At 26.6% G+C, this 23,020-nt stretch overlaps 1 protein-coding gene across 1 annotated transcript in view; it reads left to right on the forward strand.

Annotated features, from left to right (window-relative positions):
- Positions 1-334: 334 nt before the first annotated feature.
- LOC132921336 (acetylcholinesterase-like) overlaps positions 335-23,020 on the forward strand; it is a 38,068-nt gene continuing 15,382 nt past the window's right edge. Inside the window, exons 1-4 of the mRNA XM_060984308.1 lie at positions 335-504; positions 10,146-10,746; positions 15,746-16,051; positions 17,373-17,745. Coding sequence (XP_060840291.1) covers positions 350-504; positions 10,146-10,746; positions 15,746-16,051; positions 17,373-17,745 — 1,435 coding nt within the window. The 5' untranslated portion in view covers positions 335-349. The remainder of the gene's footprint in view (positions 505-10,145; positions 10,747-15,745; positions 16,052-17,372; positions 17,746-23,020) is intronic.

Raw genomic sequence — 23,020 nt, forward strand, 5'->3', positions numbered from 1 at the left:
CTGCGCTTGCGCGTGGCCGGCAACCCAGATTTTCGGCGCGGTCGGGAGGGCTCGAGACTCGACGTTCCTTCCACTCGCGCCGTCCCCTCTCCACCATTTGACTGTTCCACTGCCGCTGCTGCGGGACGTGCGGCAAGAGAAGCAGCAGCAGCAGCAGCAGCAGAAGCAGCAACGTTGGCGGGCAGCGCAGCGTCAACAGCAACGGCTGTGGGGGGGCGGCACTGGTATACGGTGAGAGCGAGACGAGGACGATGGTAACTGGGTGATCGGTAGCGGGTCGTGGAAGAGGTTGCAGTGGTGGTGTACCGTTGTCGATGGGGTGGGCGTACGCGGTGGAAGAGGCGCGACGATGGTGGCGTCAGCGTCGGCGTCGTCGGTGGCACCGGCGGCGGCGGCGGCAGCGGTGGCGCTGGCAGTGATAACCGCGGCGGCCGACAGACTACGATGCGCCCGGCTCCCGGCCGCAGGCAACAAGTGCCCCGTCAAGTCCGACCCTGAATCCAGGTATGATAATAATAGTACTATAATATTGTAATATAATAATATTATTGATAATAATAATAGATAATTTTACGGTGATAACCCTGCACCGTTCGATTTTGTTGACGAAAACCTCGTCTAGGCAATTTAACGCGAGTTAACGCACGTGCGTTTACAGTAAATAAAATATATCTATTACACATCAATTTAACAGAATATATAATTACAGTGTAAATAATAATAATAATAAGTAATATAATATACCGATGCATAATAATAATATATATATAATATACTGTATGACTTAGTGCACGATCGGTTTAAAGCGATTAAACGAAGCGTACAATACTTGTCAGTAAGGTTATAACGCAGTTCATTTAGACGATTTAGTTGATACCTCTAAATTGTGTATTATTATACTATTCAAAATAATATTATCAGGCGAGGTCCATGATCATTTTATTAAAATTATTGTAATCTTATTTATATAACATTAGTACGCATTATAATAAATAAGAATTTATTATTGACTAAAATATGTTCAATTATTTTATCTTGTCGAACCGAGGAACTGACCTCATAAAATGGTGTCAATATTAATTAAGTATATCATTAAGTATAGTAAAACTGTAGAGGATTGAAATGATTATACGGTAAAATATGTGGTAAAAATGTAAAAAGTCGAAAGTTTAAAGCGGTTACCCAAATTCAATAGTTGGAATTGTCGAAAGTCGTTTTACCAACTTTTAATTTCTATATACCTAATTATAACGTGTTCAAATAAATAATTATGTATTATTTTTAATAAAATAATTTTTGAATAATATGGTAGTCGAACATAATAGAATTTGTGACACTGGCGTAAAATAGGCGAAAACCAAGAATAAGTAGATAAAATAGTAACAACTAATTTTAATATTTTATAATATGAAAAATAATTCTATATTTTATAATTAAATCAAACTAGAATCTAATAGAGAATCATTATAATTATGGCAATAATATGTATAATTATTTATCAGTGTTTATAATATTATTTGAATTGTGGCGTATTCCGGTATCTACAATGGCGTAGGTACCCAGAATATTATTAGTACTTTTGTTCACTCACAAGAAGCCACTTTTGTATCAATCCACTAGGAATGTACAAAAGAGCTAATCGAAAAGAAAATTACTTCATTTATATAATATTTCGATAACAAAATACCTATTTTCCATAAAAACTTAGCTACTTATTTATAAAAACAGTTCAACAATTGAATTGTTTTTTACACCGATATTAATTTTAAGTCAAATTTAACGAGATAATTTTTATTTAGATAGATTATTCCATTAATAATTAGCAGTATATTTGAGACTCAAGTACCTACATTATTAATGTAAATTAATATGTATGAAAATATAAACTTCTTAAGAAGATGTCGTACCCGCTTTCTTGTCTTCGTCTTACCACCTAATGCATAACATACCAAATTTAATGTTCGGATACGGAATAATCCATTTTATTCTGTATTTTTAATACTAAAACAAATTTTCATTTCGTAGGAAGTCTTTATTCTACGTATTTATTACGTATTATAATTTATAACGATAGACTAACTATTTTTTAAATTCATAAATACTTGGAAAATTCCGTCTATATTTTATTTTTTTTAAACTTTTATAATGAAATATGTAAAATATTGTAAAATATACTTAATTGTTTTGATATTATTTTTTTAACGCCTTATACCTCACATATTTTTCAAATTTAAAGCTTAACAGTAGCATTTAAATCTACTTGTTTATTGGAGTAACCGTGTAGTTACACGATTTTTGGCTTCACTTTTCACGGGGGTTTTTTGTAGTATAATTACTTTTTAACTATAACTTATTCCACTATAGAGGAAAACTGAAATTTTAAATCAATGGTTAACACGTTTCTAGAATTTTATTTTATTTTTGTTTTTTAATAAACGTGATCATATTCTAAAGATTATCAAATTTCAAATCACACGTACATAAGCATTACTCCGACTTTTGTAGTTATACTGATATAGTCCAACCACATCTCGGCTATTCATTTGATGTGGTGGTCATCAAAAATTTGTCACAAATTTTATATTATCAATATAAAAATATTAGTAAATTATAAATAAATTGGTTTAGGTTAACAGGAACTTCGAATCTAAAATATTCAGTTAAACTAAATGAATATAGAAACCATAAGATGACACACATTATATTATTTTGATTATTTTGTGTCACTAACGTCGACACAAGACAGTAATTAGGACTCGGGAGTAATAATCGCACTTAAACATCTACTCTACGGATCTACCGCGCTTGCTAAAATTTCTTTGGCAGTTATTGGTAGTTTTTACTTACTTATTACGCACTTATTTCTACTGAAATAAATGACTTCTTAAAAGTACCAACTGTAGACTCAATTACTAATTAAAAGATAAAAGCTATTGAAACTTTTGGAGCAGTCGCTCTGCCCTAAATTACTGCCACGGGGAAAATAAAATCATTGAAACATCAACTCGATCTATGTATTGCCAAAAGTCTAAAACTCAAAATACGCGTTAAGAAATTTTTTGCTATTGAACGAAATGAACGAATTGAAACGAGTGTGGTGATTACTTTCACCACACGAGTGTGGTGTAATTATATTAATATTACAAATTTCTTATAGTATTGTAGATAATTCTTGATCTTATCCATTTACCTATGTATTAATCTGTTTTGAATTATATAATATATACATAAAAAAATTGTATAGTAAAATAAACAACCTATTATTATTGCATTAATTCAATCCACTTATCAGCTTAAAATCTAGTAATTTGAAACTTTTATAAATTAACCAAGATATTTTATACTACACTTGCTTATTAGGGAGTATTTATATAAATGTTCATGAAAAATTATGTATATGCATATAGTATATACGAGTACCTACGTATATAGTTTATTTAGCCTACGTATAAATGTGAAATTGATTGACATACGACCGAACATTCTCACATCATTAATAGCAATTTAAATTTTCCAAATGTATATTTAATTAATTTTTTCATGATATGTCTAAAATGTATTTTTGTTAATTTATAATACATTTTTAATTTTTAGATACATCGAACTATAATTTGATCCATTAAATTAAAACATATTTAGTAATTTATATTCATGTAAGTCAGATAAATAATATCATAAGTTTACTACAATATTGTAAAAGTTCACTAAAGAAATCTTAGGTTAAGTTTGGGTATTAATTAAAATTAAACTACCTATAACTTATAAGTTATACAGGTAAATTATGTAAAATACAAAATATTGCAAACATGTTTGGAAATTTATAGAAGTTTAGATAAATTCTGATAAAATTATCTTCACTAATGAAAACTACAATTTAATAATATAAATATTTAAAATATTTTTATTAATAAATGTTGTAAAGTATTTGAGTAAAAGTATTCGTCACATATTTTTTTTTTTTTATTACACTTACATTTTTTCAAAAATGAATTTGTAATTTGTAATTGTATTTTAATGTTATTTATCAATAAATTTCAAGTAACTACACTATAATTCGAGTATTCGATGAAAGCGTGTTCAATGTAATTATGTAAAATGGCTTATTATGATATAAATAGTATATTATTTATACCACGTATATTGATAATTGTTAATTTTTATTTTCAAGCATCCAATAGTTATTTTATAATACCTACAACCATGTTAAATTGTTTAATAACCTAACCTAATCTAGCTATCATAATATAAGAAATAATATTAAACAGTTGATGTTTATGTAATTAAAATATTTTCTATTCTAATATTTTTTTTATTTATAAAGTTTATATGGTCCACTATAATGTATTTAAAGTAAGATTATGTTTTTCTAACAGTTTTGGGGATTTAAACAGGATTATACGTTTCATTTGCAAACATGTGTACTCTTTACTCTTTTCGTTTTTTTTTCTAACTGACGTGTACTATCCATTATCTATAGAATGTAATAATGTTAAGGAAACACTATATTCTCCATGGGCACGTGTATCCTTGTGGGTTTAATTGTCACCCTCCTTGTGGTCGGCGGGACTTACGAAAGTCAGCCAAAACGATTTACGGCTTTGGAGAATTTACGTGACTCCGCACAATTCGTGGTATGAATAATAGCATTTATATAGTCTTTTTTTTTTATTCCCTAACATTTTGTTTTCTGTACATAAACATTATTTGTACATTTTTGGCAGAATAACCAATTATTTATGAATAATAAAACATGGTTATAATTAGTATTTGTTACGCACGCGTAAGACTAAACTTGACTTAATAATATATTATAAGGTACACTTAAATGTGTTTAAGTGAACATTTATCAAAATCTAACAAATTTCTTTATTAAAATAAACGTAGGTATGATTATTATTATACTATTGATAAAATCGTTTCTTTAATTTCTTAAATTAAAATTATTAAATTTACTATTTTAATTTATTACATTATTATAAAAAATCGCATAACCATTTTAAATTAAATAAAATACTTATAACAAACTTATTAAAATTTAATCTATTAAATGTTAAATCTAATGAATGTATTCAAAGTGTTGTACAATTGAATTAAACCAGTTTTATTGATAGAAAAAAAAAATACTTTATTTTCATTATTTTATCATTATATGTTATAAATTATAACAATAATTGTTTTTTCATTAATAAAATCAACGAATGATAATATTTGGCTTACGATATCACTTATCTATGTCAAGCTTGTTAAATAATATTTATATAATATACATAAAATAATTCCTATATATTTATGAGTTTATTACTTATAAATAGTGTGTGTTTCGAAGCTATTTTTTAACAAGAATTTAAATGAGTAACTAATAAATATAATAATACCTATCAAGTACTATATGTATCATTACCTATTTATTAATAAATTATAATTTATAAATATATAATATACAACAAATTCACTTTACAAAACTATACATCAATTTGTACATGTTCCGTGTAAAAATGTTTAGCACATACATTTATACATCAGTTTTAAAAACTTTAATAACATCTAACATAAGTTAACTGATCACAATGTTTTATTGTATATCTATACTTATCATTGTTATAAAAAATATAATAGTTATGAAACAACGACCTAGTAAAATTTAAAATAGTTAAAAATACAATCTTATTAAAAATTGCATGTAATGTTTTAGGTCCTATTTATTTTTGTACAAGCAAATAAAATGTGTTGATTTCAATAACGACTTTATTAAACTATACAACTAATTAGTATAAGACGTTTAATAAATTATATACTTGTCAAAATGATTGTTGAATGTGTATGATACCATGCAAATACACTTAACTGTTTTTATAAGACTGCTTCCAGACATATTTATATATTATTATTATTTTTATAAACGTCAATATGAAATAGTGAAATAGTGTGTATATAAAAAAAACGAGTGCAAAGGTCAAATGGGTGAAAGCCAAAACCAATATAAGAGGCAGACAAATCAATAATTCTATGATGCGAGTACAATTATTATATAGTGGCATTAGTGGTCAAAATGTTTTTCTTGTCTATTGACAACTCTTATGCTTTGTAATTTATATATTATTTATTTATAGATAGGTAGTTTTCTTTAAAATAGTCTTCTCGCGTACACATATGATTTTCCTACATATACTGTGTGCACATGGCTGTGTACAAAAATAAAATTTTAAGACAAACAAAAATACTAAAATAAGTTTAAGTGCATGCCAATCACAGCTATGGCTGAAGACTTTGATAATACAACTATATATTATATTTTCATTAAGAATGTCGTAGAAGAAATTAAGTTAGTTACGTCATATAATGTTCATTTCCATGTACACACTCGTTCTATATCTATATCTATTATTTACATTCATGAGACGTAATTCAACTAAAATTAATTTAGGATATCTATATAGTGATTAAATTTTGGACTTTTACTCACACGTCATATTACATTATTGGAAGACAGATTTGCATTTAAATAAATTATTATTTCGATTTTTTTTTCAACCAAGTTCTTTAAAAAGTTTTTACAACATTTTACTAAACTTAAAATTGTTGTGTACTACATAAATAATATCTTTAAGAAAACTTGTTTCACACTTAAAAAAATCTAATTTATTTAATATAAACGAAAGATACTTACAAACATTTATAAAAAGTCAATTTTTTTGTAAAAAAAAATGAATTGAAAACATCTTTTAAAAAGTTATATTTTATAATTTTTTTTTAACTTTTTCCATTATTATCATATCAACTATTTTGTATGTGAAATACAATTATAGGTACTTTGTACTTATAATCCAATAACAACTGTCAATAAACATGAAATCAATTTAATGAATCATATAATAATAAAACTTTTATGAAGTGTTAATTGTGTTATATTATATATTTTAAATTATTAATATTATTCAATATCGGCATATCACATTTTATATTTTAATTATTTATTTCTATCTGGTATTATATAAAAATATAAAGTTAGTTTTTTTTTATTAATATAAAAAGGAAGTAAGTACCTAACTACATTGGTATTATAGGTATTATAGGTATTATAGGTATTATAATATACCTAATATTCGGTGACATCGAAATACATTTTTACGCGATTCTTCCTCTACATTTTATTATAATTAATAATTATATTATCATATTAGAAACTATAATTTGCACATCTCCGTCCGTGGTAAAACATGATGTGATTAACACAATATTGGGCACATCTTGCGCTTCCACCAGAGCGTATTTCTATTACACTCAAAGTCTTGAAATGCAAATAATATTTTCTAAACTAAACATTGGTTAACATCGCTTTCGATTTCAGAATTGAATGTCTGCAAAATAGCTATAATTTATAAGTCCTAAAAAATGTTCAATAAAATTCCTTAATAAACATATTGTTCGTAATAAAATAATGAGTACAAATAAAACACACAAATAATGCACTAGAAACATATTACAGTAAATTTTTAAAATTTAGTTGTCTTGACCATCACACTAATATGTATGAAAGTTTTTAGATAAACTAAATAAAATAAAAGCATGACATAATCCATCAAATTATAATTCAAATAATGTCTGGGTCATATGAAAATTAAATAACAAACTGTGAATCGATGAGTAAAAGATACTAGATATATCAAGGAATAATACATATACATTAGTAACATTATACATCCAGAATATAGACAGAATAATTATTATGTTTCAATACATAGCTTAAAACTTAAAAACTATTTTGAAAAAAAACAACGAATGATCTATACATTAATAAATACTTAATATATATGTCATTCTTAACTTATATTATATTTAATCACTATTAATTTATTTAGCAGTGCTTATTATTGTGTATGTTTTAAATTGCATGATCAACGCGAGAAGATAAAAAAAAAAAAGGACATTATAAAACATATTTTTTTGCAGATAATATATCATAAAACATCGCATTCTTCTAATTATCGCTCAGTGATAATCACGTACAATGCAAAAATCGCATTAAAATTATAATAATAATTTTGCGAGATCGTGGAGCAAGTACAAATATACATATGGGAATAGTAGATCAGTTATCAGTATATCATACTAATTACTAACGCATTATGTAAATAAAGTACCTCATAAAATTAAAATTATAATATTATACACTTTTTTGATGAGTTGATAATATAAAATCAATTTTAAAATCACTATTATTAACCTTTTATAGAATATATAATACATTCAATTTAATACAATACCTTATTCATGTTTGGCATGTATAATAGCACACAATCAGCTCATTGTTTATAATGATATCATGATCGATCGTGCTGTGCACGAAATTGAAATGTTTATGTTATAATATCTTATATGAATATGGTAATGCATGGAATAGTTGGACTGAACGAATCAGTAGACAAAACATAAAAGTCGTGATGGTTGATTTACTTCAAGTGGGTTCGTATACATATATAGCACTTTCGCCAATATCATTTTAAATATTTATTAACGACTTGGGTAATTTAGGGTTAAGCGAAATACAAGTGGATGAAACTGCCCTAATGGCTCAAGAGAGAATTATATAGTTACGCGAAAGCCATTAACAAAACCTAGTTTCAAAACTAGTTACTTCATAAGTCATTGATGATTGGATCAAAGTGTGTTTTTAAAAAACAAACCTTTTCGAATATTCAAAACAATTTTTTTTTTGACATTTCAGGTAACATGCCTACAAAAAACAAACATGTTTAAAAAAATGCATTTGAATAAATAATATAAAATTATAGTTATAAAATGAAGCCTAAAAAAGGTTACACAAAAGTTTATTTTAAAAATTTAAACATGTATAATTGACTTTTACACACAGGTAATGAATTATGAAAAATTAAATTGAAATGAAACCAAATTTTTTATATCAACATGATAAAACCATTTAAAAAAATAATAGACTATTTGTTTTCCTTCAATCATAATAATATGGTGTGTGAACACAAGTATTTACGCAATGAAACTTATTACATTATTGAACGTTATGTATTCAAAAAGTTCATATTTAATTTGATTATAAGCCATACGCTTTTATACTTAAGTAAATACGAAAGCACACACTTGATACTTTGTTATTAAATTTAATTTGCACTTCAGAGCAGGTTTGTTTGCGAATAAATAAATTTATTATGTTTGAATTGTAATAGAATTTTACATTAAACAATGGCAAAAATTTGATTTTTTTTTGTATTTTTGAACAATAATCATAATATCAAGACTATTTAATTATTGATAAATACCGTTGTTGGAATGTACAAGAAAGATTAGATATTATAGAACGATCAACAGTTATGATTAATGAGAATATTACATAAACGCTACTCGATGCGATGTACTGTATTGATAATTTACATAAAAATATATATATATATAAATTAAAATTAATACATTAATATAAAATAGTATATGGGTAAATTAAATATCAGCTTTTTTTTTAATAGGTATAATATTCAATATTGTTTCACGTTTTATTAACGGTATAGAGTAGATTACTAATATATTATTACCTTCAAATTGTCTATTACCACGTTTATATGCAGCATGCAGTTAATGCGCATCAATTCAATTCGCATTGAGTTAGTCCGAGAATTGGGCGCATATAAACGCATTTTTAATTCGTATTAAACTAATGTGCATTTAATTCGATTCGTCAAATCGAATTAACTCTTACTTCGGGATCAAGAAATGCGCGTAGACGCTTTAATGCGAATCAATATTTTAGCGGGAACTTTAAAATATCAAATTATAATTATTTTGGTCATGGTATCCAAAGTATAATAAGCCATGGACTATTCACATTAACTTTTGATTTTATTCAACATCTAATCTTGATATTTTAGGTGCATATAAACCGATCCCCTAACGCAAATTAACTTCTGTATATATAAACGTGGTATATATTTTTTATTGTCACGTACATCGTCGACGTAGTAAGTACACCGAGACGCGTCTACATAATAATCTCGTGACCTTCAATATGATAACATAGCGTTTCGTTGTATAACCGATGTCGGTTGCATTTTTCACTGTATTTGTCTATCATCGGCAATGCATAATAAATAATACGCATATTTTTATATTTGATTTTCTAGATCACACGCGTATTGCTGTTGCTGCAGATTTGACGCCAACGTGAACACAATAATACTTAGAAAAATGAGCGTCGACTGTGTTTACACCAGTGCAGTGACGTTATTGCTGTGTTGTTCTGCCGTACTTGGGCGGCCGTCGTCCAATGGCGGAGCGGACGGTGGCGGCGGTGGCGGGAGTGCAGGTGGTGCCGGCGCTGCCGGAGGTGGTGGCGCGGGCGGCGGCGGCGGTGGTGGGTCAGCCGTCGACGACACCGACGAGAGCCCGGTGGTGGTAACCAGCACCGGCCTGGTGCAGGGGTACACGAAAATCATTGCGAACCGCGAGGTGCGGGTGTACACGGGCATACCGTTCGCCAAGCCCCCGGTGGGTCATCTCAGGTTCCGGCGCCCGGTGCCCGTCGATCCCTGGCCAGGCGTGCTGAACGCCACCAGGTTGCCGAATACGTGCTACCAAGAGCGGTACGAGTACTTTCCCGGGTTCGTTGGCGAGGAGATGTGGAACCCGAACACCAAGCTCTCCGAGGACTGCTTGTACTTGAATATTTGGATACCAAGGAAACAACGCACCAGGCACCATTCGAACAACGCGCATCACGCCAAGGTGAGTCTCGTCCTGCAGCCCTGCCTGCACTCAAAACTTTATAACATATTCGAATGATCAGGGGTTATGGGTTACACAGTGTTCACATAACGGTGAACCGAAGGTTCGGAAGGGGGCTAACCTCGAGAAAAATTATCAAATCACGTTTATCGGTTGATTTATATTTTATATTTTATATAAATTGTTATACTCCACATCAGACAACACTACAACGGTATATACCTGTTTACTTATACATTTACACAATTACACATAATATAACCTGTCGTATTATTGGGTGGTTCTCAAATTAAGTATAACAATATTACTAATAAGGAATATTAGTCGTAAATGTTTGTACGTTATCTTCGGAAAACGTCGACTAGCAAGGTGGGGGAAATTTGGGCTCGCCACTTCCGCGACCGGAGCGGTCAATCGGTAAGCGCGAAAAGTGATTATTCTCTTTTGAGACATAGTGGTATTACCTATACACGATATTGTTTATTTTATATATTGTGTATACATATAATATGGTTTATCACTAGAGTTATGATGTTGCAGTTTTTTTAAGAACTCTTAAACAAAACATATCAATAAAAGCTAAAAAATACCGAAATTTCTACATAAAAAAAAACTAAAAACCTTTGAAAATTTTTTCGGATGCATGTCGATTGATCAAAAACAATTTATCGTAAAAAAATTGTTTAAAAAACTATTTTACGGCAGTAAATTGTTAGCGACAAGTTATTATAGGTACTTATATTATAACCATAAATTATAATTAGTTTGATTGATACCCAAATTAATACTTTAAGAAAAGTACTGGCTGTTTTTTAAATTTCATCAATAATGAAAAATTAAAAATGTTACCACTTCACTAGTTTTAGTATTTTTATGTAAGGATCTTGTTTATGTAATCTTTTAACTAAAAATACATGATAAGATAAACTAGAAAAAAAAATAAAAAGAAGAAACCAGCCAAAAATTTTAATATATTTACAAATGTTGAACTTTTTTTTTTAAGAATTCGAAAGATTTTGCAATAACAAATAATGTCATTGAAGGTTGGCACAACTGTTTTATGTCGATTTTAAGTGAAAAAACATCCATCAATAAGACGTTTCATTTAAGCTTTAATAAAAAAGAATTATATTTTGAACAACGAATATTTAAAATTAAATTTGCTCTAAATACGAGTATAGTGATGGTGAGCATTAATCGTTATCTCACTATAATTTTCAACTGAAAATTCTATTTTAATTTTTTATCAAATATTATTTATTTCTAATGATGTTAGTCTTATATTTTTATTTAATCTGTGTGTATTTTGTTTATTTATCATAATTATTAAAATAAAATTTCTGCCTAAGGGCAGAGTAATGGTAAATTCGCCACTGCGTGCGATCATTAAAATTTTTATTTTTAATTATTTAACGAACCATCGTCGCTATCATACTTATAGTAATTTTTGCGCCGTATTATAATTGTATTACATAATATACAGTCAATAATATTTAATCACAATAATAAGAGGAGACGAGCGTATTTTTCATCTATATTTTCCCTCGTTTTATTTCGAAAGATTTTTATATCTCAGACTCCTTTCGTTAAAGCTCTGTTTTTCCATCTAGTCTCTACAATATATTTCTGTGTGCAATTATGTCGTGCCATGTGAAAACGCGTGCAACGACAGTATATAATATATATATAATATATGTGTGTATATATTGTATAGACCGTTTTAATAAAATATCATTATTGGTACGACGAACATTTTTTGTTTATATTATTAGTTATTACTATGTACGCCTTGTTATATCTACGACTACACTAATAGATTCGTCATTTCGTCTACTTATTACGATTCTCCCCTGTGCACGATCTAGTTGATTAAAAATCTAAACTGACAAAACTTCCCCTATCCGTTACATAATAACACGTATATTCAGTGCTATGATAAAGTAATTGACTAAATAATACGAGTATTATATTAATTATTTAATCGAAAATAATGTGATGTATAATAAATGTGATCAGACATCATATTATTATTAGGTATAATGTGAATAATTATCTTAACCTAAATTTTAACAAATTTTACAATTTCGATCATAATAAACAATTATTTTGTGATGACATTTTGAGTCAGAGCTTTGTTGGCTCATTAACAAAATATATTATCTATCAAAATATACGTTGATAATAACACCGTAAAAAAGATTTTACACCTGCGTATTAAATTATGGGCATAAATAATTTGGTTAGGAAATTAGGTAACCATGGCACATTATTAAACTTTTCAATAAACAATCAGCTTATATAACATTAAATCGATTTGAAAAAAGCCAGGGAAGTGACTTCCTTTCTGAGGTATAGCGGGTGTTGAGTATTCCTCGTCACTGTAATGGATGTGTTAAATTTTAATTCAATGATTAATCGTTGTATAATTTATACCATGAAAAACGATTCTGAGTGGAAACAGTCTGTCAGCATAATATCTAAGGGTATTTTATTATATAATACTTTTATTGCTATTTGTTATTTATTTTGTTTGTCTGACAGTATTGAGAATTAAGATAGGTTGAATTCGTTTTTCCAAAATCGAATCACATAATATAATATATTATATTTTACAATAACTATTAACTATTATGATTTATAATATTATTTCATAGTTATGTTATTATTTTATTAGCTATTATTAACTTATAAGTCAAATCTGACTTTTTGACATACCACATGCAACAGTATGAAAAAATTATGGTATAGTTATTGTATAAATATAGCTAAAATATTAATCTACATGTTTTGAAAATTTCATTATATGTAGAATAAAATATAATACTGTAGAACATGACGTAGGCTTGTACGTAATAGAGAAAAGTTTCAAGTCCTTATTAGTAATATTTTTGATTTACAAAAAAGTGATTTAAATCGACATTTTTTTTGTTTCTTTAAATAACAAAGTTTGTTCCAAATTCAAATAATGCCTATAAGAAAAAAATTGTGAATTTGTTTTTTTTTTTAATTTGTAGGTGTTCTACAAAAACAATTCTTACGAGAACTTGTATTAAATTTTTAAGCTTTAGCTTTTAAAATATAAAATTTTACATATTTATTATTATTTAAGTATTTATAAACAACAAAATAATTCGTAAACTTTACAGCTTATAAATATAAGTTTAGCTATGTATTATTATTTATTACTTATAACTAGTTTAATTTTGAAATATTATTTCAATTAAGGCATAATTAAATTATTTTACTTATATAATATTATGATTTTACTTTTTTTTTTAATAAGTACCTATTTTCTGACAACATCGTCGTGTCGTGATCTCTCTCTTTTCCTCCCCTTATAAAAACAAATACTAAAAATTGATTCATGTTTATATATACACTTACAATAATATAGCAGGTATAATACTTACCGTTAACACCGTTAATAAAAATGTTTCTAGTCATAAGGAATTATGGTATTATTACTGATGTGCCTTTAGGAAAGATCGTACCACTCACTCGCATCCCACTTGGATGTTCCGTCTGTTAGTACAAGGTTCATGTTTTTTTTATCAATAACTACAAACAAAGTTTATACAATTAAAGCTTTTTTACTACTATCAAAAAAAAAAAAAAAAATGTTAATACATTCACACACAAAAAAATAAATGAAAACGCATTACATCATTGTAAAACGTAGACACTTTATCGCTTAGCTCAAAATAGATAAAAGGCAAAGTATTTAAATCTTTAAATTTGCTATGAAAAGTTAATCTTTTATATTGTCATTTAAATATTATCTTAAACATCTGTAGTTAAATGTTTTCGTCACAAGGAGTATAGACTATAGAATACTATAGACAAAAGAAGATTTAAAAAAAAAATTGAATTGCGATTATTGTCCTCTTATGAGAACAATTTCTTTGAATTAAAAATTGACAAACTGTTAATTTTTAGAATGAATAGTTCTAACTATTATTATAACCCATATTAGTAAACATATTGTGTTAAAGACTTTCAGTTTTTTAATAGTAACGACGTGTAGAATACTACTAATTATTTCTAAAAATTACCTAATAAAAAAGGTACTTACACTATACTGGCTATTGTCTGCTTACTATATAAATCAGGCAAATGCAAGGAATATAATTATGCCGGTTCGCATAAACAGCCATTAAACATTAAATGAATCAATAGCAAGTTAATGGTCCCTTAAACATGTCTACCAACTACCTCTAAGCTTTATATTCATGTTTTTTTTTTTTTTACTACAAAGTGATATGCATTTTGAAATAATACAACATATTATATTCTGTTCCATTGTTTATGAACTTTACAGCTTTGGAAATTCAAACAATACATCAACGTCAGATGATTTTAACTCATCGTCAAATAATAACTCCTATTATCGTATTACATGAGCTTTTAATGTACAGATTTTTATAAAGATTAAGTAGAATGAAAACCTAAAATTATTCCGTGACATTGTAACCTCAAATTTAGATTTGAAACAAAAACATAATTTTTTTTTCATTTCGCATTATAATACCTAAGTAGTAAGTATTATAATAAACTAATAATTGATTTTAATACTCTAAATAATATCCGATGTACTTAAATTTTATGAAAATTAAATGTTAATGTTATAATTTCTTTTACAAAGATTTGTTTAATATTATAAATTTAATTATAGCATTACATTAAATCCAATAATTCATTTACCAAATATAGGTACAAAAGGTACATGTATTTTGTCACATATTTTATTTCAAATTAATTTGCATTCATGTTATAATGTAATCATTATTACTACATAATCACCGTCATTAAAATCCTAAATATAAAAAAGTTCAAAACCAACGTGCCTTTATGTGAAATATAAATTTAAATAACCATATAATTTCGATATTGTAGCACAAGTAATGGTTAGTATGTTTAATAGCATCCCAATTCATATTGTTTCAAACGGTTTTTTATGTAGTCGATTTGCTAAAATGCTTATTTTTTATTTGTCTTAAAGATACCAGTACTAGTTTGGATATATGGTGGAGGTTATATGTCTGGTACTTCGACATTAGATATCTATGACGGCGATCTACTGGCGGCTACGTTCGACGTAATGATTGCCTCCATGCAGTATAGGCTCGGGGCATTTGGTTCGTTGTATTTAACGCCCGAGCTCCCTGAGGATAGCGATGACGCACCTGGCAATATGGGATTATGGGATCAAGCGCTGGCTATCAAATGGATCAAAGAAAACGCAGCGGCTTTCGGAGCTGATCCAGAGACAATTACGTTATTTGGCGAATCAGCAGGCGGTGGATCAGTAAGTCAACTATTATTGACGTGTGTACAATATTCATATATTATAATATTACTACAGAAGTCACCGCTTATTGAACTCACTATGGGACCACAGTATTTTAGTTCATTACCCGAATGAGCCAATAAAGCGAAAGGTCCAGAAATAAAATGTTTTATAGGTTCCGAGTTAATTTAACCCATTTAACGTAAGACACTCATTATTTCAAAAATATTAATATTTTTGATTTGAAATCAAACAAAATTTATCTAAAAGATAATATTTTTTTTACTATTTTTTATCGTTACCATATTTTAAATGTTAACCTTCTTACAATGAAAATATGTGGTACCCCCGCAAAATGGTGGTCTACTAAATTTTAAATAATTATTATTTATAATTTATAAAAAGCAATATTTGAATTGTATAGATCTAAATACTCCGAATAATATTATACTTGATATTATGAAATAAAAAATTATTCAAAAAATAATTTTTAAAAAATAAAAATAAAAAAAAAAAAAACTATAATTTTTTTCGAATTTTTGTTTTATGATGATTTATTATTATATAAAATAAATATTTTCAAAAACTTTTCTAAAATATAATGAGAGTTTTACGTTAAAATAGATTATATTTTAAGTGAAGTTCATCTCGTAGTACCTACCATCACTATAATATAATATATATATACATGCAAATTATGTTAATATCTTAAACATTTCCCTGAAAATGTGATATTCTGCAGTATTAAGAGTACATATAGTATATATTTATCCCTTCATAGCACATTTTACTTATAAAAAAATATTTACTGATATCTGATATGTTGGTTACATAAAAATATTTATCATGTGGGTACTTTTAATTTTTCATACCTTTTCATAAAAACTGAAGTATTTTGTTTTTATTCAAGTTATAAAAAAAACAACTTGATTAAACAACGGTTCATTAGAAACTGAATAATTGTTTTAACTTTATGTTTTGAGTGTAAATTAATTATATCTTATTTAATCATTTATAATTTCTTATCAAATTGTTTTTAAAAAAACACAACATTTCGGTGTAATAATAATGACATTATTTGACTATTATTATTTACACATTGTGTAAACAGTAATATAAAGATTCTTGAATGGGACATTCAATTTGAACATGATGTGATAACCATAGTGAAAAAATAAAATTTATTATGGAGAGAAAATATATAATACTCGTTATTTACAATAGTTTTAAGACGTTCAAAAAATACCCACAATTATATATATATTATTATATAAATCCTCAGATTCGTCGATAATATAAATAAATCCGTAATGACGACTATCGATAATTTATTATACAGGTAAGCGTGCACTTAATTTCACCGGAGACAAGAGGCATGGTTAAGCGTGGGATTATACAGTCCGGCACCGTGAACGCACCTTGGAGCTACATGACTGGTGAACGAGCAGTAGACATAGCAAAAAAGTTGTTGGATGATTGCAATTGTAATTCAACGTCATTGGATAGCAACCCGATCGGTACTATGTCATGCATGCGATCTGTTGACGCAAGTACCATATCTAAAAAGCAATGGAACAGCTATTCCGGTATTTTGGGTTTCCCGTCTGCGCCCACCGTGGACGGAATTTTCCTTCCAGAGCATCCACTAGACATGTTGGCTAAGGCGAACTTTTCGGACATCGATATACTCATAGGAAGCAATCTAAATGAAGGTAACGATTTGTATTTGATTTAATTTTTAGGCTTAGAGCCAAACAATAAATAGCATTAAATCGGTATTCTTGAAAAAAACAATATACATACAGAGAGAGAGAGAGATTTAGTCATCAATGCTCTATAATTCAAGCTCACGAACCATGTTCACATAGATTCATTATTTAAAGAGTTATCCAGAACTAAAAGTTGTTATACATAAATGCATCATACAAATTCGTTAGTTTTAATAGTGATCTAAATAGAACTTTTCAACTCTTTATTCTTCATATGGGGTATTATATTATTAAAATTTTAAACTAATAGGTACTATAAACATAGGATATTATATTTATAAATAATAATCGAAAAGTAAAATTTCATATTCATTATGTCAATCATACAGTACCTAATCATAAAAAAGTCAGTACATCAATATTAATCATTGTAAATTTATCAAAAACATGAGTAATTCTATAAATAATTGTAATATTATACCATAATAATATTATTTATGTTTTAATATTATGACACATCTTCTTTTACTTAATTGATTTTTGTTTTCCGGGAAGCATACATTTTATTCCGACAAAAAAAAAATCCTAAGTGAAAAAACATTTTAACAACTAAAAGGTGCTATGTATCAGCAAGTTTTTTATTCTTATCAGATATTTTTATTTCGTAGAATTTTTTTTTAAACTAAATCAAATTTCAAGAATTAATATAGAACGATTATTTTAATATTAGTTTAGATTTGACATTCAATAAAAACCATTGATCAAGAAAGTAGATATTAAAGTTTAAAACTTAAAATTTCTGAAAAATTTAATATTTTGAGGTAACACCTTTTGGCTCTGAACTCACGTAATATAATATGTAGGGTAGGTTATAGTTAGGTATACGTATGCCACACTATATCATATATGTATATATCTACTTATATAGCAAAATATAATTTAGATTTTTATAATTATATAATATACCATTTCAGAAGCGAGTTGGTTATTTAACTAATTGGACTATTCTTTATATTTGAAAAATATGGATCATTTTGAACCTATAACATTGTTTTTGGTGTAGTAATATGAATATCACTATTGCGGTGAAAATTAACAAATTTAATATATGCTTAGAATGAGATTTATATTCACGTTTAGTATTAGAATGCCAGACAATATAGAACATTCATAACAATAAAACAACAAACGTGTAAAAACAAATTATTCTGGGTAAAAATTTGTTGAAGGAATTGTATAAAAATAATATTCAAACACAATAATAAAATGTTTATTCATGCGCTAAACTTTTTTTTAAGTTTTGTAGATTCGAAATTAGAATATTAAAATATAAATTTATTTTTCAGAAATATTTTCCAAAGTTACATTCAAACATGACACGAGAGCAACTTAGAATTGAAAATTCGGATTTGTTCTTCTTTAAAAGTTATTTTTATTATTTCATATACCTACGTCGTATAAACTCGAGTTGTCTCAAAGTTTTTACCTTACAAAAATATGAAAATGTTCCTTCAATAACTTCTGAAAACTTTTTATATCATAAATTATCTTAAGACAAACTGATTTCCTGGTCAAGATAAATTATATTACATATAATCAAGGTCAGGAATTTTTATAGGTCTTAATATTTTTATTTTAACAAAAGAATTTTTTTTAATGCTAAATGCATTATTGTATTATATTACATACGTATTATAATGTGTAAAACCATATTAACTAATAAAATAAAATAAATTACATAAAAATTGACAACATTTGATGAGAATAATATAAAATAAAATTTCATCAAAACAAATTATTTTAAGAGGATGCTACTTCGACATATTACGACTTATCGACTTATCATATTTTTATAGTAAACAATAATTTTTATGTATTTTACGTATCAAATATTAAATTGACACCCCGTGAAAATTGTAATTGTAATTTGTATCAACGGTAAAGCATTAACTAATTAATATATACCAAATGAATTGACACTAAAAATAACAGGAAAATTAAATATCATCTTTTGCATTTTGCGTTTTTCCAATATATTGCATCATAAACAACTAATCCAACACAATTTATTCCTAAAATACATTTATTATATTTGTATAGGTAGTTACTAGTTAAATTGTTAATTCATATTAATACAAAAATAGGTCTTATGTTTTGATGATATTTTGAAAATCTGTCCAAAAAATGATACATATTTTTAATTATTTAATAAAAAAAAAAAATGATTATAATTGCTAATTGTATCAACCTTTATACATATAATTAAATATAAAACTAAAAAAATATTTATAATTATTATTCGAAAAACAATTTGAAACCTATCCAAATAAAAATAAAAATTACCATATTACGAGTATAATATAAACGTGGTAGGTTGACTGGCTAGTGGCTAGACAGTTGCACGCTAGACAATCTTAATTTAAAAAAATAAAATATGTACAAAGAATTAAAACATAATAAAAAAATATATATACTAGATGAAATAAAATCGGCGAACGATAAAATCTTTACTCGTATACGGAAAAAAAACGATTAAAATCGTAGTTTTCTGGAAATAGAAACCATATGCTGGTTATTCCAGCGAGTCGATATCATACGTTGCGTGTCGGTAAGGTGGTCGTATGAAAAACAGGGTCAAAAGTGTAATAAAATAAAAAATATAATAATAATATTATGTGATATACGTATATTAACGTTATGTACAAATATTCCCGAGATAAATCCGGGATACGAATTCACATTCGAAAAGTTTACAGTATAACTATAAAAATAATAATAATAATAACCAAAAGAACATTCGATGTTGGAGTTGGGCTGCAGATGGGCGGACAAAGGTACTTAAGTAACAATAATAATATGACTAGAATATACGATGTTTATTTCACTTAAAACCACATAGCCTGGGATCCGAATACCAAAACTGTTTAAATTTGGTCTGAATAATTTCAAACAAAATATCATACTTTTAAAATTCATCATATTCTTTTTTTCGTATGGAAATGTGCTTAATATAGATATTACATGTTTACAAGATGTACATATCGAGACGCATTATTATTAATGCATTAATGCTCTTTTGCATTTAACAAATATTATTATTTATTAAATATATAACTATGGATTTATGTTATATATATATATATATATATATATAATACGTTATACGTATTATATATATATATATATATAATACGTTATACGTATTATGTATATATAACTAAGCTTTTTAGATAATAACTTATCTGGTATTTAACTTAAAAAAAATACTTTTTAAATAAAAACAAACTATATTACCAACAAAACATAATATTATTGAGGCTATTAAAAACTATATTAATTTTAAAAAAGTAAGAAGTAACAATTATGCTATACTTTTATTACATTAAATATTATAAAAATAATTCTTCTTCTACTTCATTACCTAAAAAAATCTGTATATGATATTGTAAATTAATTGATATAATATAAAACTACCTATTAAGTATTTTATAAAAATGTTTGAATATTCTGTTGGAATATGTCTTATGGTAATTACTTTTTAAACAATATAGAAAATATAATATGTTATCTTTGAATAAAGGAGAAATAAAGAGTCATCTATATTTTTACTGAATCTAAATAAATTAAAACAGGAACCGATGAATGTATTGGTCTTACAATTATTTGTATTTTTTTGTTCGTCGTCACATTTCGTAGCAGTAATCGGGGTTAGGTTAGATTAAATCAGATTTAGTTGGTATTTTAAGGTGTCAATAATAAACAGTTCCTAGTGCTTAATTAAAAAAAAAAAATCAAGATAAATAAAAATAAAAAAAAGGATTTTTACTAAATCAGTTTTTGTCAAAATCAATTTTGTTTTTTTACTGTAATTTGAAAATAAATTACTATATAATATTAAATTGATAATTTTGTCTATAATTTTATTCAATTTTCTATTCTCCGGTTTATGTCAATGTGTTTATAATATGAGAAATGCTCAAAAAGTGCTTAGTATTTTTAACTTAAGCATTAGTTTTGAAATTATAATATACAAGGTTATTTATGTATTACTTAGTCTTTACAATTAAAAAATAAATTTATGCAGAATGATATGAATAAAAATTCTAAATCTTAATCGTTATGACATTGACTTACAACTAAGTTAATAAATATTCTAAACCTTTAAAGTATAACTTTTTTTATTTATAATATAAAGTAATAACATTACATTAGATTTTTCTTTTCGATTTAATAAACCACATGATGCTATAACGTCTTCATTTTCTTCGCAATTTCACAGTATTTTTTTTTTGTCATTCATGATATTACTAATGAAATTTAAAAATGACCTCTTCTAACACCAATAGGTTTACAATCGAATAGTATTGGGTCAAATAAAACTTTTTGAGCACTTTTTTTCCTAAAAGTATTTACAGAAAAAGTTAATAATAAAAATAAAACCATATCATTGCGTAAAACCAATCCACACTTCAATTCTAATCTAAAGCTCTGAAAAACTTTAATTGAATATAGTAAATAAAATCTTTCTCAAAACTTCTTGAATCAAATTTAGTATAATAGTTCTTAATTTTTATTTTAATATTTCTTTTAAAAAAAGAAGTGAATATTGATTGTTTTCCTTGACACTAACTAATAATTTATTTTTAATTACAATTTTAAAATTATACTATAACTTAAAATTGCAGTTATTTTTGTTTTAAAATAATTATTTATTATAATTGATTATTATTATTAATCAAGTATATCAAGTATATAATATAATAAGTATATAGTATTAGCCTCGTATGAGAGTATGCATTTTTAAATGTATGAAATTGATGAGTAACTACACTACTTGAATTATAAATGCAACTAAAACATACATTTTAATGATGTATGTTGAGAGGATACGAATATTATTTAGTTTATTAATTATTTTAATTCGAATTTACTGTTGAAATGTTTCACGTTTTTATTCGTTTAAGATAAATCTGAGGTTTATACGTTGTAGGTATAAAGTACTGTGTGCGAAATGATTGCTTGCGTTGCATTAATTTTAGTTCAAAATTCGGTTTGTAAACCTTAACCCTCATACAGAATTAGATATTTATATATAATAATTGCCAATGTATTTTTGCTTTTAGCATTAAACCAATAACAAATAGGCACCATCAACAATTATTGTAGGTACTCGTATTTAAATTTTTGCATCACATGCAGAAATAATCTCATGCAACTATGACTTTATTTACAAATGTCAGTTATTATACTAATTGCTAAATATTAATTTCGTATTCTA

This window comes from Rhopalosiphum padi, chromosome 2, assembly GCF_020882245.1.
Source record: "Rhopalosiphum padi isolate XX-2018 chromosome 2, ASM2088224v1, whole genome shotgun sequence".
NCBI classification, from domain to species: Eukaryota; Metazoa; Arthropoda; class Insecta; order Hemiptera; family Aphididae; genus Rhopalosiphum; species Rhopalosiphum padi.